Genomic DNA, 27363 nt, shown 5'->3' with positions numbered 1-27363 from the left:
GAACACTATTAAACCCTATCTACTGTATTGTTTATCACCAAAAACAGGTTTGTGCTATGGAAAAATCAGTGAAATTTTTGTTGTTGCCATTGTGAAGATAATAAACAGAAGATAGAAGAAGAGATAGGAACAAAGCAAGTAGCATAAAAATGAGAAAGAAAGGAACACAAAGAAATTGAAACATGTAGCTACCTCATGGCAGTGTGGAATAGGGTATACAGTGTACATATGTACACAAATAGGTCAAAACAACATCGAGACTGACATCTAAACAGCAGACTGACATCTAAACAGCAGACATCTAGACAGCAGTGGCAGTTGACATTTCTCCACGCCCACCTTCAATGGAATCCATGGAGGTGGTATCTCTCTCATCTGCAACAGAAACAGTACCAACTGGAGCATGAGATTATTTGCATGATGTGCCATTTTACGGGCTTGTAATGACTTCTTGACATTTCACAAGTCCCCTCGGCCACCTGCATCATGCTTTGTTGTTGCTGTTGTTTTTTTGTGTGTTTTTTTTTGTCTCATCAACGCTGGTCTCTGGTGCAACAGCAACACTGTTTTCTTGCGCTCATCGTGACTAAGTCCCCCAATAAATGTTGAAACTGCATCACCTGCAGTGGCAGAAAACTACTGTAGAACTGCATTAGCATCAGTCGATTCAGTGAGCATTTTGTTCACGCGATGCAATCTACCAAAATGTTACAGAGCTCTCTCGAATCTTCATGTTCTTAAAATTTGGCTTTGTCATGTAATATCATTCCCAGCAATGCCGCATCATGCAAATAAGCACTGTTTCAACTGTCACATCGTGCTTTTCAAAGCATCAATCTCAAGCACACACACACACATACACACGCACAAAACTGAGTGCATGGAAACTCTGATGCACACATCATCATCACTTGGTTTGCTTCTTCTCACGACCCATCCAATTATGCTATTACGCCAGGCCACACGCTCCAGTTTTCCGCTCCTCAAAACACCTCTCGCTCTTGAACGTGGTCGCGGAGCATCGATGTGTGTTTTCGCTTTCAGCTGACAGTTTAATTTGACTGCTGCAAGTTTGTAAGTGCAGTTCGTAATTGCTGGGCCTGCCTGTATCATAACAGGACTGACGCTGGGATGGCATGTTATGATTTTAGCTGCCAATTAGCGGGACTACAAAATCAATATATCTGCGGCAAACTGTTGTATACCAACGCAGTTATGGCATTGGGCAGCACATATATCCATGGCAGGATCTAGAATAATTTGTCACAGGAAACTAGACAATCTGACTGAACTGGCTACCAGACCTTTAAAAAAACAAAAATAATAATTGTAAACACTTCTGTTCTTCATATTTTCACCTCGCAAACTCAACAAAGGAGGAAAAAGTTGAATCATTCTTAAGGGTAATTCCGCGGTTAGTAACGTTACATCTAAAGAAAGTTAGATATTTATTTTTACTACTAAATCACCATTTATTCATTTCAAGTCAAAATCACCTTAAAACATGTTCATCCTTCCCAGGTCTATGATATAGAAAAGAATGAGTACAATCCAATAAATATTAGAATTGCTATGGCAACTAAAAGGGCTGGTTAGTAACGTTACGAAAAAAGGACATGACAAAAAAATCAATGTCTTGTAGCAAAAAGTGTGCAAAATTTCAAGTTACTTCAAACAAAGGGATGCATTAATTTCAATTATTGCATCATGACAAATGTTCACGCAAATATTTTTAGCAGTTCGGCCGATAATTTATTCACTAGACCCCCAAATGCATGGTTAGTAACGTTACGGTTGGTAACGTTACATTTGTCCGGAGTAATTCCGCAGGTCATTTCACCCTTTTGTAATAGACAAAATGTCACATGACTTCTGGAGTATTTAAATGTATTCATCTTTTACCTTTTAGCAAAAATTTGAGGAAAAAATTTCAAAGCAACCCACTGTAATTTGCATTTAAGTGAATTTCAGCATCCCCAGTCCCACATGTACATTTTAAATGATGGTTTTATATCTCGCAAAATCAATAAATACGAAAAATAAAATCTACTGAATTTGAAAGACCTTAGTGATTGGTGAACATCCATGGCATTAGTTGATACCTAAATTAAAGAGTAAGATAAAGAGGCACATTTCTTTTATCCATGTCATGTCCACCTAACTGCGGAATTGCCCCTAAGCAGATTTCTAACAGTGGTTCCTGGCAAACTGATACCGGCGATCTGATATTTCCATCAGCTGTTTAGGGCTTGTTGTGGTATTACTGGTATAAAGCCAGCATATCTTTTTTTTCCCCTCTGGCAACATTAAAAAAAAAGGATATATGAATAAATGTTGACATCACATGAATTAAGTATAAGCTTGAGCTTGATAATTACTGTAACATTCTCATGTAGGTTTGTAGGAAATTTCACTGGAAGCTTTCTTTACATGAACACATACATGTAATTATGCTGAAAATTATTTTAAAAACTACAGAAATTTTCTTGTGTGTGTGTGTGTGTGTATGCTGTGTGATTATATTTTCTGAATAGGCCCAAATTTCAAATTGTACAGTTCATTACTGACTGCAGTAGTATGATTTTGATTTATCAAATGAAACAAATATGGGGAAAAAAGAAAGAAAAAAACCCAAAACAGGACGAGGCACTGGGTGAACACCCCCCCCCCCCCCACAACAACAACACACACGCACACACACACACACACACACACACACACACACACACACACACACACACACACACACACACACACCAAACACAACGACAACAAAACAAACAAGCAGTCATTGCTCTTCCATCATTCATTTGTAGAACTACCGCATGGCACTGGATGCAGATCGATGCATCCAGAAACAAATTTTGGATGCCAAAATTCTGTAAAGCATATTTTGCACAGATAATCAATCCCTTCTCTTTCAACTATAGAAGCAGTGGTCTAGCCCATCAAAACATCTATCCAAGATGATTTACAGATCTCCATGGATCCAAACCCATTCTATGTGATCACGTTCATGTGCGCATTAAAAATCGAACGCGACCTTTCTCGCCTTTGCTTTCTCGCTGCGTTTCACTTCCTGCAAATTGGCTTTTGATTGCTCTTTCTTGAACACACCAGTGGTGTTCCACGTACAGGGAAGGTTTCATCAGAAAAAGGGATATAGATGGGTCATATATGGTGTCCTTCTAAAGAGACAATGCATTATCAAATCAATACACAGCTATTAGTAGTGCAGTATGCAGAGAGGGTAATAGCATGCTCAATTTCTGGTTACTATTGACAACCATTGCACAAAATGTTGGCAGTATTGCGCAATGGTAGTTTCCAGTGTGACAACTATGAGAGAAAAAGTGTAAAATTCTTTGTGTCCTATTTCTAATTCATTTATTTATTTATTTTCTTGATCTCAGAACTTTTTGATCCTTTCTGTTGATGTTATCTGTAAACACAGTTGTAATATTTTTAATATAGAGAACTCTTACATGGGCTCCTCTTGTCTTACAAAATAGACGGAGGAGTTGCCTTGGAAACTGCTTTCTTCTGTTATCGCAGAATGAAGCCACTATTTCTTCGTGTCACTACTTTTTCCATCAGAGGAGAAAGTATTTCCCTTGATATCATTCAGTGAATGCAGCAAAACAAAGCCACAAGAGTCGACAAAACTGTACATACATACAGACATGAAAAAGGTATGACAACCTGCTTGCTTTTTTTCAAAAATAAGAGGACAAAGCATTTTAGTTGGCAGGACAACAGTCAGCTGGCTATAACATCTTTAAGCTCTGGCTTCAGAGTCCTTTAATGTTTTGAAATCTTTGTTCAACCAGGGAAGTGGGAGAGAGAACCCTACCTTCCTGTGGTTGAACTCCAGTAAGGACCCGAAAAGAGAAAAACAAAGAATAATGCATTGTGTGTCCTCCACCTGCAACTTTGTCTGTGAGCAGTCATAACAATCCATTATCCACATTTAAACTGAACAAAGCTTACTGATTTGTGTATGACGAACAAAGAAAGAGACCTTCAAACAGCATCCGTCATCAAACAAAAGAAGAGCTACCCTTTAAGATTCAGACACCAAGCCTAATAGGAAAGGTCACCGAGCACAGTAAATGCATTCGCAGAAAGGGTCTGTTTACCTTTGATATTAAGTCATCATGGTTGGCTAGGTGGGCCCTGCAGTGGATACAGCTATACCTGCGGTGGCAGTTGGGCAGGTACGCTTGGAATGTCTTCACCATCTTGCCAGTCGTCGATGTTCCCTGACCGAGGAGCTTGGAGCAGTCTAGCGCCCTCACTGAGCCACACATGCAATCTCTCTCAGCTCCCCACCACCAGGACGAGAGTAGGCCGCCGATGATGGGTACGGAGGAGCAGCGATTGGTGCGGACAGGTGGCGATGCCGTGGTGACAGGCGGCGAGGGGGCACACGTGCGCCGAGGGACCGTGCGTTGGGAGCTCAGGTGTCGCGGCGAATGAAGAGTCTCACCCGCTGCAGATGAGACCCTACACTACACAACAGTTTGTCTGGGTGGACTGTGGGATTCTGCACCGCCTCCTAGCTCGTTACCTACTAATGGGCAATTTGTGTGGAGGGGCGTCGCCACTGGCTAGCCGCATTGGACAAAAGGTGGAAAGGAAGTGATGGAGGATGCGTTCATTTGGGGTTTAATGTCCAGCGGTGATGCAGGACTCCTCTCCTCTTGACTCCCTTGGCAGGGAAGAGCTGCTCGCTAAGTGACATGGGATGACAGGGCGCTGCAGGAGATCAAGAATCACGGCCAAAGTCTCCCTCAAACGAAGATAAAATGCCTCGGTGGTCACTGCTTCAGGCGAGGGTAACGAGTCGAGTCGGGCAAGGCAACAGTCCCACCTCCAATGGCTTACCGTGCTCTGAAATGATAACAAATGGAACATGGGATGTTGCATTTAATTTTTGGCAAGATACACTGCAAAGCATATGATGAGTAAACATGACCCTGTTCCAACATATTAGCGTTCATCCAAGAGAAGAAATAACAGCATCTGCCTAAACGATCAGCGTGAACTTCACACATTGTAAATTATAATGAAATACTCGAGTCACAAACACAGTAACAAAACAATCCGAAAATACAGAACATACTGTACGTAGAAACACACATTAAACAAAGTGTCTAAGACATCATGAACATAAGAATATGATCATTCAGAATTACGCAAATGGCAGTAACAACATTTGAGCATGATAAATCACATGTGCATGAAATGTTTCAGCTGTTTTTGTTTCTGTTTTTCATTAGCTCTAGACATATTTCACATGAGCTGCATGACGTCCTCAGCACTGAAGGAAACGTGTCATTCTCAATTCGAAAAGCAAGTTCTTCCACCTCTATGACTGTGTGGGAACGTACATATGCGAGCATCCTGTTGTGTCTTACTCTGCTTTGCTTGGATGAACAGAATCAATGAAATCCCTAATTAAGAGACTAATGGCAGGTTCCTGTCTACAGTGATCAAGCCAAAAGATAGAGTTAATCTCAATTGCGACAGCTTTCATATGATACACACTGACAGCAGCTTCACAGCACAAACAGCGACAGGAACGTTTGATAGTGTACAGACTAACCTGTGCTGAAGCAAAATGATATAGTGCCTCTTTAATCATTACAATTCATGATTCAAGCTTTAAAGAGCTTTTCATCATGCAGGGACGTTCATGATTGAAACCATGTTTCCTACATAAATGTCACAACACAGCTCATCAAGGAAACATTGCCAGATGCACCATGCAACAGTGATCAATTATCACCATATATCTCCATTAACCCGTTTCTGTTGAGGGCGCATGCTGAATTCATTGTCACATCTCAATACATTGGGCAAAGCAAGAATTATGGTGTAGCCTGGTTACTGCCCAATCAAAACTGGCAGACTGTGATTGAATGCATGCATAACCTGGATTCATTCTTATAGTACACCACTGATGCATGGACAAGCTTTTCATGCAGCCATAAGGTCTTTGTTTGCTGCAGACCAGACATGACACCCTGTGCCCACCACAAAATATCCGGGTGTCTGTCCTTGGTAGATTTACCCTCTATTCTACAAGAGGTGGATTGTTTCCTTTTTTTCTGACTTGCTGGTATGACCCTATAAAGGCATAACAACTCTTCAAACAACAACATTCCAAGTGCAAAATGCTTGGTTTGTTTGTTTTCTTCCAATGTCTGGGGACAATTGCACAAGTGCAGTCTCCTCATCACAGCTCCTAAATCATGAAACTGGGATATATAGTCATACATTTATACAACTGTCTGTTGTCGAACACAATAGGCCTACATGATACCAATACCATGCCATCATTGCTACTCCGTTGGACTGCTGCATTGTTGACCATCTTCCATTGTTCAAGCCTACATTGCATGAAGGTGATGACTCAGAAATTTGATTCTCATGCCAATCTAAACAACTGAAGTTGCTGGTTTTCAGTGCTAAAACATTTTTCTTTTTCCTTCACAAAGTTTATGGCATAATATTCCTTCCACAGAAAAGTGTAATCTGATTGTTTCACCCTCTACAAGAATCTTTTCTTTTTCATTTTATTGCTACCATTCTGTCATTCCCCCCCCCCCCCCCCCCATCTAGTTCCTCTTAATCATCTAGAATTCTAGGGATGTGAAAGACCCAACTTTTTGTAGCTTATAATGTGGAACAGAGCATATAAACAACATCAATGACTGACTGAACAGAAGGAAAAGTGTCACATTATGTGGAACCTACACACTCGCCTGTTACGAGTATGAGGCCCTTGCTCAAATGCAAATGCAGGCAAGGGGGAGAAAACTATGTCTTTATAATGTGATGCACACGTCATGCTCATGTCCTCCTTTTATGTTGCCTTTCGTCGCTCTAGAACAATTCTCCCTTCTGCTTTGTCTACCGTGATCACCTGTCTTCACTGGAGACTGAAATCAAGCATCACTGATCCCGCATTGTACCATAAACACATACCCAAGGAAGTGATCAATATCTGCTCGTCTACAGCTGCGGCAGAAACACACAGGCACCATTCACAAGTTGAAGCTTGTGATCTGAATGGTTAGGATTTTACCTCTTCATGTCTAATCATCCACACTATTAAAGTTGGAGTGCAACTTTAAACATGCACACATTTATAAATGCATCTCATTTGCTCATAATAAGATTACCATTCGTGGCACGAGGACCCAGGTTGGGGGTTGCCAGATCACTTGCACCCCACCACCCCCTCCCTCCCTCCACGGGTGCTTTTCGTGTCCTCTGTCCCATCCACAAAATTGAGTTATGTCTTCAGTCCCGTCTGCTCATCTAATGCATGTCTCTCGTTTTCTGAATTCTACACCCCCCAGGACCCAGACTGCATTATCAGCCATTAGTCAGAGCATGTTAAAGGCACAGTACATACTAGTTGCCTCCTTTTTCACACCTTCCCCTGAAGTCCTACACATCTCATCTGGTCTTTGGCAATCACCTGAAGTGAAATATGGCAAAAGTTGAAATCTACCTGCATACTGTATGCCTATATGATCAACAACATTGTCTCACATTTTTTTTTCATATTTCATACGCACAGTTGATGTAAACATGGGTATTTTGACCATGAATCATACATGCATGTTGTATCGGTTTCATTAACACATGCTTTCTTTCTATGCCATTGGTAAGTCTACATGTTCTGGCAGAAGTTCCACAATGTCAAACAGTAAAAAAAAGAATATTGACCTGCAACAGCCGATTCTTGGAACTGAACATGCAGACAAAGGAATGGGCCAAAGAAACAATTAATCATAAACAAGACAGGCCCATTTGTATTTGAACGGTCAATGGTGAGAGACTGAGGTGAGCCTGTGCAATCCCATCCATGAATGCTGGCAGGGGAGTGCTTCAGACGTGCATAACAACACAGCATAACACAAAATGGAGAGAGCTGGAAGCGACATGACGACACCGTCCAAGAGTGTTTACTACCTAGTCTCACATCTAGACTGCAATTCACCAATATCACTCATACCATCATGAAGACACAAGTGTAAATGTTGCTTAAATCTGAATCTTCTGATGTCTTCTGTTGGTCATCATTCACCACAAGCATTTCTAGATTTTTAATTCCGAGTTAAATTCAATGTATCTCCACAGGTAGAGAAAGGTACATTATGTAAACCACAGCAATTAGACATGCCCACACCACCAATATGTCTGTCACATCATTCTGTTAAACGCCTCTTGAATGATATCCAGCACATAAAGCACTGGTCCACTGAAAACTCTTCAACTGCTAAAAATATACCCCATATCAAGGACCCCGTTTACAGTGCAGGGCTGGGCCGATCCCTGGCTGAGCCCGGCCTCAATTGAGGTACTGTGAAAAACGATATACTTGCGGCATGAAATTTTCGTGAATTGGAGCCGATAGCCTTTTTCGCGGCATGAAATTTTCGCGAATTGCTACTGGCATTCCTGGCATATATTGTAGACAAGAACTTTCGTGTGCATTTCAATTTTGCGAATCTTGGCGCTCGCGAAATTCGCGAAATAAAAATGCAAGAGAGCATTCCTCGTTTTACAGTACTCGGCCCTGCAATTCTGTCCGTTTACAGTGGAGGGCTTGGCCCGGGCTTTTAATTCAAACCTTTCAATATTTTGTCATAGTGGCGCTCTGCTTGTAAACAAACCAGAGCATAATAGAAAGCTCTGAAACAAACGACTACTATTGGGAGTGCGCCGGTCGCAATTTGGTACCGCATTTGCCCCAGTTTGTTTTTACACTGAGGGCCGAGACTACCTCCAGAGCTCGGCCAAATGTGTGGCCATTTTTGGTACCGCATTTGGCCTTTTGAGCATTTACAGTGAAAGGAAGGCGTAGCTCAGCCCGGGCCAAGCCCGGCTTTTTCACTCACTGTAAACGGGGCCTATGTGTGCTGTTCTTCTATACTTGATCACTATTAAAATATCCATAATTACATGGAGGCCAGGGATGCCAACCTTGCAACAGCACTGCAGTATTCTGAAGGCTGGAAAAGGCATGTTCGTTTGTCTATTTGTTATTTAGGAAAAACAGTCCCTATTAATACCTTTCCCACGAGAGACAAATGTAGTAACATGATTTTTGAAAAGCAGTATTCTACATGAATGCTGCAGTATTTTTGGCAAAAAGGAGTACAAAATATTGCAATTTATGGTAACAGTTGGCCTTTCTGAGAGACCCAATATCACGCACAAGACTGCAGTCTGTAACAAACTTTTCCCATGTCTGGATCAGGGATAATTTCATTACTGAAGTACGTGAATAGGGAGGGCTGCTACAGGGTTATTTTGAGTAATGGAAGCAATTGCAGATATTGGTTCTCATGCATTTGGTTATCCCATATCTAGTCACATGCAATACACATTACACGTAACTACTACCATAGTCCGGGGGGGGGGGGGGGGGGGGGGGCTGGGGGGGGGGGGATAAACCTTAATCTATACCATTGGTAACATTGTACCTGTAGACCAAAAAATTATATTTCTATCTGAATTAAAGAAGGCAATTACATGTGTGCCCATTAAGAAAAATGCTTTTATCACACGCTTTAAAAAAATTGTGTTGATCAAATGTGTCCTTCACATGATCTGTTTTGTTTTATATGTGTTTGCTGTGCTTCAAATATTTTTCTTGTTTAATGCTTAAGTCATTCTATATAACAGATAATGGTTGCCAACAAAAGAAAAGCAGATGGGTCGCTTCACAACCTGATAAAAGAAGAGCAACCCTGTGCACCATTTGTATCAGTCAACAAAGCTCTGTTGAAAACTGCTCAGATTAGGCAAATCAAGGACATTTCCTTTATTTTTGTTTTCTTCTCACGATTTAACAGACCTGTCAATGAAGTTGATGGCCTTGTAATGTTTATCACATGATTCATCACAACATTAACATTCATTATCTGATATTTCTTGATTCAATTTGAATTGAACAAAATGTATATTTGTGTTTTATGATGAAACAGTACTTTAGAATTTCAAACAAATATAGGCCTATACGCCCTATATCTTCCAAAAAGCCGTACTGTTGAACATTGAACTGAACACTTTTGTAAACAATGGATTAGTCCAGGTTAATCACTGCTTTTTTCCTTTGTGAGACAGACCACTTGAAATATTTGATTTTGTTTCTGTGATTTTTTTTTCTTCTAGAGCCATGTGACTGCCAGAAGTACATGCAGAAGCCAGACACACATTAGTCGGATCAACTAAGCATCATACAATTAAATATAATATGATGATATTAAATGTCAAACATAGCTATTGATATATCATTAGGCTTCTACGAATGAATACATATTATACTTGCATAAACTAGTATTTTGCAAGACAGCCTAATAGACACAGACTAGTCACCACAAGGGAAGGCACATTATAAATCCACGGAAATTCCCTTTGTTGCCACAGCATACAACGTCCTGGGCACTCTACGCAACAGTTCGCTGTGCTGAGGTGAGCTTGGCATACTCCCTGTGTATGTAGACACAATCCATAAACAGTCTGGAGCTTTATAATACCTGGCTGTTCTCCACCAGTGTTTAAGATCTCATAAAAAAAGGAAATACATGTAGGTCACCATTTTAAACGCCTCACCCACATTCACCTGAATTTTCATGGCTTAGAATAACTTGATTATATAGGCCTACAGTAATCAATTGAAATAGCATACTAACAATGTCATCCCATATGTTGCCAAAATTATGTTCATACAGCAAAAACAAAACAACAAAGAGATTTAGAAAGCAAAGTCTTGTTACATCTCGTTACCGTTTCATATGATTCACTAGCATAATATGATGGTAAATGATATACATAATGTATTGTAAGTATGATGTCATCAAAATTGCAGAGTATTAAATATGGAGAGGAGGCAATGCTCATTAATGACAAAGCCTTGATTTTTTTTTTAATGAGCTAATTATAATGCTGCCTTCAAAAGGCCTGTTGGTTGAAGGCCATTAAATATTATTTTCACTCTCTTCCTTCTTGTTGTTTGAAATAGAAAAAAGAAAAGAAAGTGAAAAAATGGGACCCTATTAAAAGATAATTTGCTTCTATCTCTTCCTGTTTACAAGGAACAATATCTACCAATCATAATGCAGGATAAAAAAAAGATTCTATAACTGAGGAGTAGAGAAAAAAATCAATGTGAATCAGAAAATACCTTCAGTCTGTGAGATTGCTGGAAAAGGGCAAACGATCAAGATCTGGGCGAAATGGCATAGCACACATCACAACATCAGGAAAACACAATCAGCGTCATTGGGTCACGCATTCCAAAAAGTTTGCATTCCATTCCAAGAATTTGCATTCCGAATAAACGATTGCTGCCATTGATACACATTGTGAGGAAGCAGGGGTGGGAGATGGGGGGGGGGGGGGGAGGGGATGGGGGGATGGGTATAGAGGTCATTATCAAAGGAAACATTCTGCAACTAGTAATAACTTGGCATTACAGCACGCGAGCAGATGGCAAACTATACACTGTACATACATGGATGAGGAATGCTCACAACCGACTGACTGATGTCTGTTTCCTAGACAGGTCTTCCACTTCCGGGGGAAACAGCTGCCAACAAACTCCACCCATGAGCCAACAAGTACTACCCATGCATCACATGTACAACTTACTACGCTACCACAGCCATCTCATCTATACCTCTCCTGTCTCCTCCAGAGAGGCGAGACTGTAGGTGACACACAATGTACAAAGTTGACAGGATAGGTATTCTGATGATCCCAACAGGACATGACTGGATCTGGGAAAACCCTCAAGACTATTTGGAAGACCTGTATCCATCCCCAGGAAAATTCCATCAGGAGGTCCCAATGGGACTGACCCTATCACGTCTGCACCACAGTTAATTACAACACGACATGATCACACGCACAACATATACAGTTGTATAGTACACTCATGTCACTCATCTGGTATGGCATCAATAAACCAATGAATATCAACAGAGAAAGGAAACTACAACCAGAATATTTTAAGTCATTATGATCACCTCATCCCACAGCTCTTCAACCCCATGATTTTATTTTTATCTCATACCATTTATACCATAAAAACAAACAAAACTGCATCACACCTGCACCATCAGAGGCACATCAGGAGATCTCTATCCATATTGTATCCTCCATCATATCAGGATCAGGGGCATGAATTCATGTGACATTTGGAAAAACAAGAGTCTAGTACGACTGATCTTCAATTGCCCAATTTTGTTCTTCATGTCCATGTCCCATAGGTGGATAATTCTTGGAATGAAAAAACAAAAACAAAAACATACAATGTGAATTCACATCACAGTGTAGGTCTTGGCTATGTTGCTCCATGAGGAAAGCTAATCATATGAATCATTTATGATTATCAATCAGCACTCATCTTGGAAACAGCACATTACTGAGTCATTGCCATTAATTGCAGTGCAAAGAATGGTACACTTTATACCAGGAAGATACAATATCCTAAAAAATGGAATGTCTGAGAAAGACAAATTGCCATCCCCACTGATGCAATTTCCAGCCATGGCAATGTACAGTTGTACCCAAGTTCATATGCAAGCAGACTAAAGGTAAAGTAAAGAGAGGTGAAGGCACATACAAATGTATTATGACACTTACATGTACAAATACATTACTTTTAATATCCCTCTTCTGATTCTGATCCCCAGATGAGCATCAGCTACACAGCTGGATACATACATTGTACATGTACACTAACACAGGCTTGTTATTGACTGCAATAGTCAACATTTTCCCTATAGGCAAAGGTGGGCTAAATCCAGCATGCTAGTTAATGAATAATTTACAAGAAAAAGAAAACCCATTAGGCCACATATTCCCATCACAGAACCCTTTGCCACCAATGAGCTATTTGTGTGACAACGTTCAAGGGGAGAGACCCTTGCTATCTACAATGTACATCATCCCTCCCGACTAATCCTGTGCATAATATCCTGTGCAGCGTCCAAAACTTGCAAGATACATGTAGCACTTCAACCAACTAGTGAATCATTAATCACAGGATGGAGAGAGTACATATTGTCAGGCATAAATGCCTGCCTATTCAAAAACAATATACAGACTACAAATAAAAGAAAGTATGAACAATGCCCACTGAGTGAGACGGTGACTAATCTATGCATTTTGGAATCTCTAAAGACTAAATGGGAGAGAGGTAATGCATAAGGAGTAAGCATGAAATACATGTAACCATCAAGTAAATGGTTTTTGCTGCAAGGTAACTTTGGATTTTCTTACACTGCTCTTATTGTTATCTCTGGAATTATCCTTGAAAGATTTTTTACCTCATGGTCTTGTTCATTTGCAATAAGTGCAAAGAATCACTCAAAAGTTTATTGAGCAGAAGAGGGCAGATGTTGAGAAAACAGTGACATTTTGCCACTACCCCCTAGCATTTTGATAGCCAGCTCAGTCACACAAGCAATGTGCTGCTTGAGTAACATACCTTAGAACTATATGTTCTGGCCTGACATCATCATCAATACCACATTTCTCTGCTCAGAAATTATAAGCATTTCTTTATGACCCTGCTAAGGATAAGTTACAGATGATGAACTGTAGATGTTATAGCTTTCCTTTTGTGCAAAGAAGAAGAATTTGTTCAAACAACATTGTTGTACAGCTGTATCCATGGAAAGTCCTTTGCACATAACAAAGAGAAAAATTGTGTACAAGAAAGAGTTGCTAAGTAAGACATTACACTGGATCCTCTCCCTGGTGACTAAACATCCTAACTGCCTTGAGTTACAGATAATACACAGAGACAGAATTTTCTCCTTTTTTTTCTATTTGCTCAAGGCAAAATTGTGATTACTCATTTCAGGAGAGCACAATGGATGAATAGCTTGGCTGTCAGTAAAATCGTATCATTACATGGCTCCTTCTTCTTTATCTTCCAAAGCACCCAGTCATGATTAGTTCTTTATAATGTGACAAGGGTGAGCATGCCAACTTTGATAGCCTTTGTTCTACAGCTAGTAGTCTAATGTTTCAGACACACTTCTAAATACAAAGCAAGTCAGGCTCAGATCAATACAGAGCTGATTTGTCCTTACATGCTGTCTCATAGTTTTCATTTATCATTCAGAGCCTTTTCTGGCTACTTTTACTTCTGAAGTCATCGTATCTTATCTCATCATTCTTTTCTAATGAGCAATATTAAACATACAAATTCAAAATACAGCACCCGCTTTACTGCTAGTTGGAAAAAACAAACAAACAACAAACAATTGCAACTTCTCCTACCACCTCCGTCAACACTGCAAAGGCAGACTGATCACTTTTAAGCAACTCTTCTAACTACCTGGGTTGTGTGAACAAACAAAATGTATGATTTATCATCATAATCATGGTAGCTAGACAGATGTGCCATTTGCTGCAGTCAAAATGAAATCCTCTCACACTTGTAAGCATTCGATCACTCGTTGCCAAGCAAATTCCGACAACATTTTAATATCCTTATTCCGAAAATATGCATCTGCAGACTTTAATCACGATATGAACTTGGTCTTATCACAAGATGCAGTGTCGGCAGAGATGACTATCAAAGAAGCACTTGAACATTGGTACTTTGATACACAGCTTTCTCGTGATTTCGCACATGCAGTTGCAAACTTCTTCTGCGGATGTCTCCAGTCACCTTGCAGAACAGGTGACAGTGAACAGTCAGCTCTGGGCTTAGATCAACACAAATAATAGGGGCTGCAAAGGAGGGTAGGGGTTTGCGTGCTTCATATTCCTTGTTTGTTTACCCAAAAACAAGCAATCAACAATGAGGACAAAGTGCACGTGATAGACATGTACAATAAGGCTTTGTGAGCGAGGGCCCACTGCACGTGTGTGTTTTGGTGACGAGGATACCGAACCAAAGCAGTACGGAGCACAGTTATGGCTTCCCAAGTATTACCACACCAAAGGCTGGATATCCTCAGTCAACTGCAACTGAATTTGCCTTGTCTTTCATTCATAGGCTGAGGTTCTGTCTCAGGTAGCTGTGTACAGTGCACAGTAGAATTTTCTTTATTGCTTTAGGGTTGCATTGGTAGGGATATAAAAGAAAAACAAATGGAACTGCATCATGAATAGATGCGCAAGTATACTGTAGGCCTATATCTTCTGAAAATTTTTACTATCTTGACATGATTTTCAGTGCCAATAGCCATTAGAAACTAAAATTTATCTACATATGCACTATGACATGATGACAAGTGACAAACAGTTGAATTTTACCACAATTCATGTTCTATAAATGGACAAAATGATCACTTTGTTCAAATGCCAAAATTCATGCCAGCAGCTCTTGACACATATGCTAGAAATGTACAGTAAATCATATGAATCTATCTGTTCATTACTGCTCATCAAAGTGGGGGGGGGGGGGGGGGGGACATGGGTATGGCATGGTGGGGCATTGCTTCAGACATTCATTGACCATACATGTTCACTGACTGGGCAGTCTCCCCCACGCTGGACATGGATACACCTACAGACTGCTGCGGCCTGTGACGGGTGAATCACAACCCTGCTTCACGCCACGAAAAATAGAAATATGGAGAGTATGCACTGGCCTCTGTGAGCTCAAGCGATGTTCCAAAGAGGGAATAAATTGAATTGACTCCCAATATTCACTCTTCTGTGGTTGGCACAGCCAGAAAAACAATCTGGAGCCTTGCCTAGTAATAATGGCTAGTCATCCACGGAGGGCACAAGGACCTCACAGCTGCATGCTGGCATTCCAAGGCACCAGTCAAAAATTCTGCACAAGGCTCGCAGACGGAATGAAGACAGTGTTGCACATTCTTACCATTTTTGTGGACATTCTTTATATTTTAGTTAATAATTCTCGTTCAGACCAAAGAAACCTCAATCACTAGTATGGGCAAAACTCTCTTTCCATTTATCCAGGTTCATTGATCAAAGTGCTATGTGTACATCATAGTCTACAAAATATGTAGGCCTATTTAGTGTTATCTTCATGGGGTGGGGGTAGGGGAGGGGAGAAAACATTCTACAGGAAGCCTTAAAAACAGGCCAGTCACACTAGATTGTATAATAATGATAGAAAACAGACACATTTCCCCCCATCATAAGGAATACAGTGTATTTAATATGTCCATACACATATGATGCAAGGTGATATAAAACTATAGGTCTGCTTGCCAGCTTGCCCTACACCCCAGTAGGCATCTACAGCTCAGTGAAGGAGGGCACTTGCCTATTGCAGGTATGAGGTCTTATTTAAATGCCCATTCACGCAAGGGGAAGAAGTTTTTGTATATTTTAGGAATGCACTATGGATAACTTTGTGTGTGTGTGTGTGTGTGTGTGTGTTGCCAATCTATAAATAACCTATGTCTAGAAAGATGTCACACTTGAATAGTACTGCTAGTAATCAGTTTCCAATACTTTTTAGTATTTGAAACAAAAGAGGATAACAACAAGGCCAATTGAATTTTCCTTTTGCCATATAGGGCCTACATTGAATTTACAATGTATAGCATACTTCGATCATTGAAATACAAACAAGGAACACTTTGAACAGTGACAGAGTAGTAATTTTTAGACTTTGATTTGTATCCTTAAACTGAACAATTTAATATGTGGTAAATTATATTTGAAATGGAATCATGTATTGAACTTGTAATAAACACAATGCCTCTAACAAAATATGGTAGCATAAGTATGAAAAATGTGTCGGTCTCTTTGAAATTACAGAAAAAGGTTACAGGGATATTTGTGGTTTGCTGCACAAAACTCTACCCAGGTAAAGGAAAACACATCATATGGTATCCGGGATATCAACAAGGAAGTGAATATGGAACAGCTGTTACAGTCCGTCAATTGGCTCCATCAGCTGTTAACTCTCACACAATTTCATTAGAATGCAGGAATACCGTACATACTGTAGGTACGCGAGCGTGTGTAAAGGTATGCTTTTGTATGCTTCGTGTACATTAATAGATTATTTATACTATAGGGAGTCAGTCTGAAGAATATGACATGTACATGTGTAACATCCACTGTCACCTGAAATAAAACTCATTAGAGCAATTTACGTCCCTCTATAACTCATTTGACCCTTGACAATTATTAAACTGTATGTCAGCCCTCATCAAAAAAATGCATACTACAGAGTGTATACTGTAGGCTGATGCATTTTGTATACATGTAAAGGAATTGAAATTTCATCGTGCCTGCATTCCAACCACATTATGTTCTGATCATAATTCCAGCAGATATCACATTTACCTCGAAGAAACTAACTTGATGTAACCAGACAGTTGCCATACAATGTGCATGACAAATCACACAGATCACACATGGATCATTGTACCAATCAAGCCCAGGGCATCGAAAGTTGTGATACGATGTGCATTGCCAGAACTTTGACTCAGGCAAGTTCTCAGGAGCAATTTTTCAACCCTGCTTACGTGAATGTCAAGCTTGTTTGGCTCATGTCACCTGATAGAGAAAGCCAGCTGACAGCACTATTTATATTCTACAATAAACAATAAGATCCTTGTAGCTCTCTTCCCTCATTGCCCCAAGCATAGTATACCAGACTGTTCAACTCATTCAAATCAATTTGAGTGCAAGTTAAAATTTGTCAGCCTAATTTTTTTTTACAATGTTTACAATATATATAGCACCCTGTCCCCTTCAGAATATTCCTTCTCCATCTTCAAATTCTTGCCTTCTAGTCTACTGTACAGTGAAAGCATTGATCCCTGAACTGTCTAGCTGCACTGACGGGTAATCCCATAAGCAGGTGAAATGTGCGGAAGGGCTACTTGATTTACGAAGGCCAGCACATAATCTGAGGATTAAAGTGCCTCAACCCATTCTTTCAAGGAAAGGGGGCCTGTGATCATTTAATTGAACAGAGGAATATTGATACTGCTCTGAGAGTTTGTGAATGCATCAGTCATCAGGAAATGGACAGACACTGAGCATACATGTAGCTACAGCTGCAGTGCGTTATGAAAGTTGGAAAGTGAATTAGTGGCTCACATTTCTCAATGAAAACCCTCTGCACATTTGTATTACCAACAATGAATAATTTTATTTGCTCACAAAATAAAACAAAGTTTATTGTTTTCAATTTCATGTGTAATGTGCCTTAATATACCTAGGCCTATATGTATTTTGAAATTGACATTTTGTGACAGCTAGTGTAATGCAACATTTTCACGTCAGTAACATCTACCATATACTGTACCAACACAAGAAGTACAGCTGAACAGCAATGGACAATTTATGACTCTGGTAGCACAGCTTATGAAGTCATGCTCTTCTTTTAGTGGCAAATTGTGGAGTTTACTAGGTGAAAAAGAAAACAAATTTGTATCTCAAAATAGTCACGTATCCTATCATGGTATTCATGAGGCTTTGCACATTCTTTGACATTGATAATCAACATGCAATTTTCCCCACATAAACTTGAGATTCATGTCTAGTACAAAGCCAAAGCCAGTCCCATGACTCAGTGTGACATGACAATTACACAAGTGTGTAATGCACTTGGCCACTAGAGTTTGATTCATGTAACTCACTGCCGGGAGGACCTCGCAGGGGGCCTGCGACTCCGGTCCTCCCGGCAGTAATTTAAAAGGCCAGTGGTGAGGTGAGGTGAGACAATGTCTCACCTCCCTGATATTGACACAAGGGTAGGGACATGACTTACCCACATTTTGATCCCCACATACATCATGACTTTCTTATTGTAGCTATGCCAATGACAGATATCTAAAAAAAAAAAAAAACTTTTGCTTTGATTTCACTGACTTTCTTCAAAATGACTTTCTCACTCAGAACTAGTAACTCTGCATGTAGGCCCTACTTTCAATTCTACACATCATGTAGAAGCCACATACTGTTGTAATGAGCCTACATTTTTAGGCCTATATGGCTTTAAGTTTAACCCACAAAAAAAAAACCAGACCATATAAAACCTGAAAAGAAAAATAAAGGAAAGAAAAGAGTTTTGATCAGCAATCACTGAATCAGTTAAAATGGCACTGCCGCCACTGCGGCACTGGCACGAACTTTCGACAATTTCGACATCTAGACCTAGAGCTATGTCTTTACAAATTATACAATGCATGTAATTACAGATCTGACAAAAAAGGGTAAATCGACAAAGGTTTGATAACAAGTGCAGGCGAAGCAATGGAAGTAGAGTGGGTCTTCATATTACATGCTAAAATTTAACATCTGTCCCAGTCATACGTTACAGCATGAAGCAAGGAGTTATCGTAGAAAACTCCTTGGTACTGGCACTTCTACTGGTCTGTCTCGGAGTCGAAGTCACACTGCACTCAACAGTAAAATAGCAACACTGCATGCACTGTACTGTGAAACAGCTTGTTGAGAATATGACGGTAAGGCATACGATTATTGCACAAGACAACACACTACACACAGCTGGTAAGAGATCTCTGCACGACCAATCGACTTACCTTGCTGTACTATCCTCTAAAAGCAGGCTTTATGCTCGAAGTGATCCAAGAGAAGAAGAAGGGTAACCAGCACCTGTAGATTCACACCTTCGATGAGCTCAGAAATTCTTGAAGTATGGGAGAAAACTCTAAATTACGTGGATGCTTTCTTCCTTGTCGCGGGAAAGATGAACAAAGCACGTCGATCAATGTTTTGATTATTGTGCGTGCGCGCGACGTCGACTTCCATACATGGATACTATACAAAAGTACTAGCTGGAGTGCCAGGAAAACTCCACAGAGAGTGTATGTACGTACGATCGGTGAGAAGATTACATTTTGGAACGGGGTTAGTAATATTATCATAATTTAGTCCCTCGCCATGTGGGAGTGAGCTGTCGAGGAACAAAGGATTATCATTTTGTTTCCCATGCAGAAAGAATAAAATGTCTTTGTTCTGAAAAACGTTTTTTTCAGATAAATTTCAATCCTTAATTTTTTTCACAGATGTATTGTCTTCACGTTATGAGCTATCTATGATGATTTATTTATCTATATACCTATTTATCTATTTATCCATTCATCTATTTATTCATTTATTTATTTATCTATCTATTTATCTATTTCTTAGTCTTGTTTTCACAGGGTGGCTTCATCAGTGCATAATTATATGTTTCTTCTTATTAGAAATAATCATAACTATTGAAATGACGCATGGATCATAATAATGCTTAGACAAGGATTACGGAACGTGCATGGGGGAATATTTTCATTTTGATATTGTAAACTGCTTTGGTCCGAGGATACAGGATATCTAAAGGGGGACTGAAATCAGAGACATTTACTGTGACTCAATTGTTAAGATATAATAGTGAAAGTAGCGTTGAGGTGTCGCAAGCAACATCAGGCCTATATGGCCCGTGCGGGGCCAATCCATGAATATGCTCTCAATTTTAAGCTTTGAGGCAGGGCCGGAAGGATACTTTTTATGAGAAGCAACAGATTAGAAATCAGAGTCTCGAGTTCCGAGACTAACGGCAGGAACCCGTGCGTGCCCTTGTTGCCGCCTTGTCATATTTTTATGTCTCATTTTTGATCCTGCATTCTTCGTTCATAAACCTCATCATTATTACTGTTTTTATCACAGACAGCCAGAAGTAATTTCACTTTCTCACGAACCGTGCTAAATTGATGCCGCCAACCGCGATTGTGGTTGCGTTATTTATTGAACAGGAAAAAGTCACAGTAGGTGATGGCTCCAGACAAGGGGGAAAAAGAGAAGAAAAGCATACAAATAAAAAGAAAAAATTTACCAGTTTGAGGAGACGAACGCTTCGCGCGTTGTTCTTGTCTCATATACTTCCGGTAAAGGCCAGAGACCTCCGCCGTTTCTGTACACGAAAGAATGTTCTTTGTCACTTGTGTGCAGGGGGGCCCGTTGCATAAAAGTTACAATTACGGTAACTTTGCCATCCAATGGTAACTTCCATGGAATTCTTGATTTTGATTGGCTGTTGAGTATTGTTGTCATGGCAGTTACCATTGGATGGCAAAGTTACCATAATTGTAACTTTTATGCAACGGGCCCCAGATCTGGTATGTGTGCGTGTGGTATGTATTCATCTTTATTTCTTATAATACAATATATATATATATATATATATATATGCAGGCTTTTATAATATCATAAATACATTTTATATGATAATACGTAATAAATGTCAAGCCAAGAAATAAGCATTAGCGGAATAGTTTCTCTCTCGCTTTTTCTCTAAGAATCTACTTAATATTACAGACTTTGTATCTTCACTTTTGATTCGTGAGGCCTGGAAGATGAGTTAATAGTCAAAGAAAGGGAGAGTGAGGGAGAGAGGGAGAGGGGGGCACACAGACAGACGGACATACAAACAAATGGAAAACTTCGATCCCGCGCGCATAATACATCTTTCTATCCCCCCTCCCTACCAAATGAAGCCATCCCAGCTTATCCTTCCGATAGTACCGTGTAAGGTTCTGTGCACACCAAGGTGCACACCTTCATGTTTACAATCGATCTTTCCCCGATCGTCGTATGGTACGTATAGTACGGATAACCACCCCCGTGCGCCGTTGGGTTGGTGACAGGGGACAAAAATAGAATATTGCGAAGTTTGTTATGATCTCTATGCAAATGAGAAAGTGGCGGAAAAGCTCGTTGTGTAGACTTTGACCCATAGGAATATAGGCGCGAGATACACACGTACAGTACCAAATGCCTTCCATCTGTGTAAAACGTTGTTAGTTCTCTTTTGTGTGCCGTTTTGGAGGGAATATCGTGACTGTACACGTGGACTTCATTTTTTCCCATTCAGCAAGCTTGAATAGCTGGTGTTATGCAAAGGGCAAAATTTTGCGAGCAAATATAGAGAAGAGGGAGAGAGAGAGAAAAAAAAAACCAACAACACACACACATAACAGTACAACTACTAGTAAGCTATGAAATACTTGACAAACATAGCAGGCTGTATCGAAAATGTGCCTTGTTTTTTTTTCCCCTGTTGCGTGATTAACATCAGGATTTGACATAATATAGTATTATTGTAATATCAGCATAGAACAATCGACCTTTTCGTCTTTGCCAAAACTGCTAAACTCAAATTAGTATGAGCTGTTTGATACTGGCACATATCATTACACATATCATTGTTGAATCTCGAAAAAAAAATAATAACAAAAGTTTGAACAATATTATTTCATGACATGTATACTTTGTACTATGTTTTTGATTTTCGTTGATTGGAAATAAACTATGATTGAATTGAATTGAATTGAATTGAATTGAACAATAATAATTATAATTATAATCATAGATTATATATATATATATATCATCCACTTATCTACATAGATATGATTTCATAATTGTGTGTGCGTGTATGTGTGTGTATGTGTCGATTTATCCACGTATTGGTATTTACATATTGACAATCAAGAGAAAATATATATATATATGTATATATACATATATATATATATATATATATATATATATATATATAAACATTTATACAGTATATGCTCATTTCGTTTTGCATCAGTCATGATTCAAGATTGCAAGCAAAAATCACAGAAAGAAAAACAAAAAGAGAAAGAGAAGGAATGTGAAGAGTGGTGGAGAAGTAGGCTACCTTGGTATTAATCCTTTGATCCTGTCGCAAATTGTGCTGTACGCCAGTATGCCATGCGACGAACGACATCATACCGCACGATTTTCACGTGTAATACATCGCGTAAAAGTTGCCTACTGCCGTTTATAGATCACTATAGTTACAACTTTCTTTAAAAAGATAATTTTAGTAACTTAAGTTCAAGAATATTTGTTGAAAGCAAGAGATTATTAAGCAGAGGGATGAAGGTTGAGGTGTGAATTTTCTGCAATTCTGCCTCCCTCTACAAATGAAATTTGTAAGATCGCAACTGCTGATCTATGCTTATACAAATTACATTTAGAGAGGGAGACAAATCGAAGAAAACTCACACCTCAGTGTATTTGTTTTGCCCCTGTTTTTATATATTTTCTAGCAAGTTTTCATTGAGACATTTCAAGAAAGTTCACTTCATATCTTATTCAATTCTTGTTTTTATAAAAGAAGCAAATCGGGTCTAAGTAATAATACTCGTTTATTTGAGGGTAACTATATCAGTACCGATTGTGCATCCTGTGTCTGTTCTATACGTCTAGATTTAGTGACCCGTAGCTATCATGAGATAACCCTGGATATATAGCCTCGATATCTTTTATCTCAGGGAGTTTTCAAAACATGCCTGCTTCGGTGATCCTCATTATACGAGGATGTCATTTCATTAGCTATAGTACAATAATATTGTTGTTTTTTATTATTATTGATAGCAAGATAAATGGAGCATCGTGACCTCGGGTTGTAAATAGAAAACCGATTTTGGTTTTCACCAAAGGATTTATATCTGTATTCTTGATGATCCTTGGAATTCCACTTTTAATATCACAACTTTTTAAAATCTGAATTCTAAGGACTGCCCCGTTTGCCCTGAACTGCAAAGCATCACGATAGCATTATGATACTGGCAAACGCGACGGGTCTTATATAGCAATGATTAAGCTCGTATCATCGGTCTAGTAACAAGCAATCACAACGGCATTTTGATGAAATATAGATCACTTTGAATGACAACATCTTTTTATTATTATTATCATTATTATTATTACGAGGTTTCTGTGCCAATCCGCATTAAAAAAAAACATATAGGTTTTACACTGAATGGTGTACACAGACCGGTCTCATTGGTAATGACAGAGTTGAACAATATATGCTGTGTATATACTGTATATACTTATAGTATACCAGCAACATCGGGGGCATCGGAATTTGAAACCCCTGTTGTTGACTACAAATTTTCACCTGTATACCCGCAAATAAAAAAGGAGAGAGAAAAAAAAGCAGGGGGCATGTTTTACATGCCCATACATCTAATGCTATGCGGTCAAGGTATATACCGAGTTTCCACTCCAATGCAACAGTTTGAGGCAACGGTATTACTTTATGCTCATTATTATACGGGTATTTTATATCCTTAAACTCGTGAGTATTATGTAGACATATACGGGCAAAGATAAGGACCTCGTACCATTGATATAACAAAAAAAAAAAAAACAGCAAACGAGGACACCGCTTGTATAAACTTCCTATCTTATGAAAGTGCAATGTTCTCTTATCATTTTAAAACCCCGTTATGTTTTACATCCGTCCAGAGCAGAATATCCATGACACGATTAATTTGACTGGTATGATTACTGTACTCTCTCGATACCTCGATCACTGTGCAACTCATTTCAAAGGACATTCAACTTTATTTTGAAGTTCACCTCTGTCATAATCTCGCCTTGTTTCGTCAATGTTTTCATTGTCTTATATCTATACTTTGGTATGTAATTCTTTCATGTCTACATGTATTAATCTATAACTATGTTGAATCGAAATAAAATATTGAATTAAATAATCTCTTCACAGTTTTAAAGCCTTGTAGTACGCCCTAGATGTACCATGAGTTTTGAATACAATTACATTCCACATTGTCAAAAATATATATAAGTCAGACATCCCCCTATAACACTCACACACACACACACACACACACACACACACACACACACACACACACACACACACACTAACTAACTAACTAACTAACTAATCCCTGAAACGTACAAGCTTAAACTTATAATCTACATATCTATACCCACAAATCAACAACCTCGAGGAAATTAAGACCCACATTTTTTTAAATTGACATTGTAATGATCACTCAAACCAGAAAGGTGAGAATTTTAGTCTCACTTCCCTGCTCAAAGCATTATTGGCTCAGTGTTTGCTGTATTATATGAACAATGCTCTCACGGAAGAAATTCCAGCAAGTGCTGCTTTGTCGCATGAAATCATATATATATATATATATATATATATATATATATATATATATACACTTGGTGATTCTATCCTTCTATGAAGAGTGCTCAATATCCTCAAAGGAAGAGCTTTAGACAGAAGTATTGGAACAAGTTCACTCGGTTGACAGCAGGTTCATCCGTATATATTTATTGCTACTCGGAGTTTCATGTCACCTCCATGAGGCGCAATCATCAGGCAATGATGATTGTTCCAATACTTCTGTCTATACATATAAATATATATATATATATATATATATATATATATATATATATATATATGAGTGATAATGATAGAATGATAACGAGTGAATAATGTAGAAAAAAAGTGCAAATCTCAGATGAAAGAAAAAAAAAAGATAAATTGTAGGGGGCGCTATTGCAGAAAGAGCGGAGAATTATTATTTTCATTATCACCCATCCCCGATGAGCTTGTTTGAGTTTGGTAGGCAAAGACAAATTAAAACAAACAAACAAACAACTAAAACGTGGAAAGCAAATAAAAAATAACAACACAATAATTTAACATTCACAACTAAACTTTATCATATTCTTTTAGAAGCATAGGCATGTAACCGCACAGCATCTAATTGTTTTCTGTCAGCTGATCACAGATATACTGTACGTACATGTACATGCTTCACTTACTTTCCTCGTCTCCTTTCCAATATCACCACACCAATTAATCTCGATCATCCTAAAAAAAATGACAGTTAGAGACTATTCTATCTGCAAGTCCTGTCTGGTCCGCCTCATCCCGTTTGAATAACCTTCCTCAATCCGTTTTAGCTTCGAGGCTGAATTCCGCTCACATTTTTCAAACATGGGTGCTGAACAGAGACGCACTGAAATAATCCTGGCATCTCACATCCAACGGGAGTCTATTGACTTGACGTGGAATATCAAGCACACACACTCTTGTATGACAGCAGCGCTCATCAACCCAAGTAGGGACTGAATAATTGTCTGCAAAGTTATTTTTACTATTTAACATTAGCGGGGTTTTTTTTTTCTTCTGATAAGTGAATGATGGAATGATCGTATTCAAAATGATTTTGATGTATTTTACTGGTCATCTATATACAAAGTAAAGTAAATTAATTTTGGATTTGACTTCATTTTGAATAGCAATGAACGTTGAGATTTCAGGATTTTTGGCTGTCCTCATCGATTTTGATTAACTTGTTTGAATGAAGGAATTCTCGCTGGAAACATGGTGTAATCAGTGCATTGAATGCTTTTCATGACAAACAATGGCTTGCGATCAATACTGATGACTTTTAATAATGTTGGGATGTAAAGCTTTTTAAAAGGAATAATCTTACATTTCTTTTGCAGATGAGATGAATCTTGAAATGTAATGATTTCTAATAATGACCTACAAGGCATTGAACAGATGCCCGAGTGTCACTGAAATCTGTTATTTTATCGAAACTGGCTTGATTGACACACACACACACAAAAGAATCAGGGTATGAATAACTTTGCAGACAGGTGAACATATCTACATTCATTATGCCTGACATGTTTAAACATGATAAAGTAGCAAATAGGGTATGCGTTGCATATACCACAGGGGCGAATCCAGGAATTCCGTAAAGGGGGGGGGGGGGGGGGGCGGGATCCGCCTGGATCCGCCCCTGTAAATAGCATATTCAGCACAACATTGGATGGAAAGTGGGAGAAGGAGGGATGAAGGGGGACATAGAAGGTAAAAATCCTATTATACCAATGAGTTTGGGAGTCTTTAAGAGGGAGGAGATTCCAAACATAAGTTCGTTGAGGATTTATTAAGGAGAATATCAGATTCTGGAAGAGTTATGGAAGAGTTGCTCTTACATAACGTCAACCCTCTTCTACAATGAGTCTTATTCTGAATAAGTGTCTCTCGATAATACTTCAGAAGAATTAATAGACTATAATCACCACATGATATCTTACAGGGATGATATAGTTTTTGGTTGAGATGGGGATTCAGGTTTTAAGTTGTTGTTTTTTTCTTCAAGATAATCAGAAACCATGTACGGTATATGAAATATCAAAGGGCATACAATTTTAAGATGAATTATTTGATGAAAATAGGCTTTGAAATTCCTCAGATATCCAGAAATAAAGCAAAGCAAAGTGTTCCTAAGAAAAGATGGGGAAACACCATCAGACAAAAGCATGCAAAAAAAATGAGGTAGGAGAAGGAATAAATTCCTGTCAGGACCACCATCCTAATAATATCTTTTATTGATATCAAAATAATAAAAACTTGTTTCACACAGGTATACAGAATACTAAAACAACAGTGCCTCGCCGTTGATGGCGCACATGCTAAGTGACCAAGTGACTATCGAAGAGCTCGAGATGTTTGGGATTTGGTAACCGTCGACTTTACAGATC

General features: G+C 39.0%; 1 protein-coding gene across 1 annotated transcript in view; it reads right to left on the bottom strand.

The window, feature by feature from the left end:
* Positions 1-19713, bottom strand: part of LOC139739340 (protein yippee-like 2) — a 52101-nt gene extending 32388 nt beyond the window's left edge. The window contains exons 1-2 of the mRNA XM_071649956.1: positions 19533-19713; positions 4140-4893 (exon numbers count right to left, since the gene is read on the bottom strand). Of these exons, the coding sequence (XP_071506057.1) occupies positions 4140-4310 (171 nt within the window). The 5' untranslated portion in view covers positions 4311-4893; positions 19533-19713. The remainder of the gene's footprint in view (positions 1-4139; positions 4894-19532) is intronic.
* Between the last annotated feature and the right edge of the window lie 7650 nt (positions 19714-27363).

This window comes from Diadema antillarum, unplaced genomic scaffold (genome assembly GCF_040938485.1).
Source record: "Diadema antillarum isolate AM-2024a unplaced genomic scaffold, OU_Dant_1.0 seq00000796_RagTag, whole genome shotgun sequence".
NCBI classification, from domain to species: domain Eukaryota; kingdom Metazoa; phylum Echinodermata; class Echinoidea; order Diadematoida; family Diadematidae; genus Diadema; species Diadema antillarum.
Note: the sequence above shows the minus strand (reverse complement) of the source record. Positions and strands in the feature narration are given on the sequence as shown.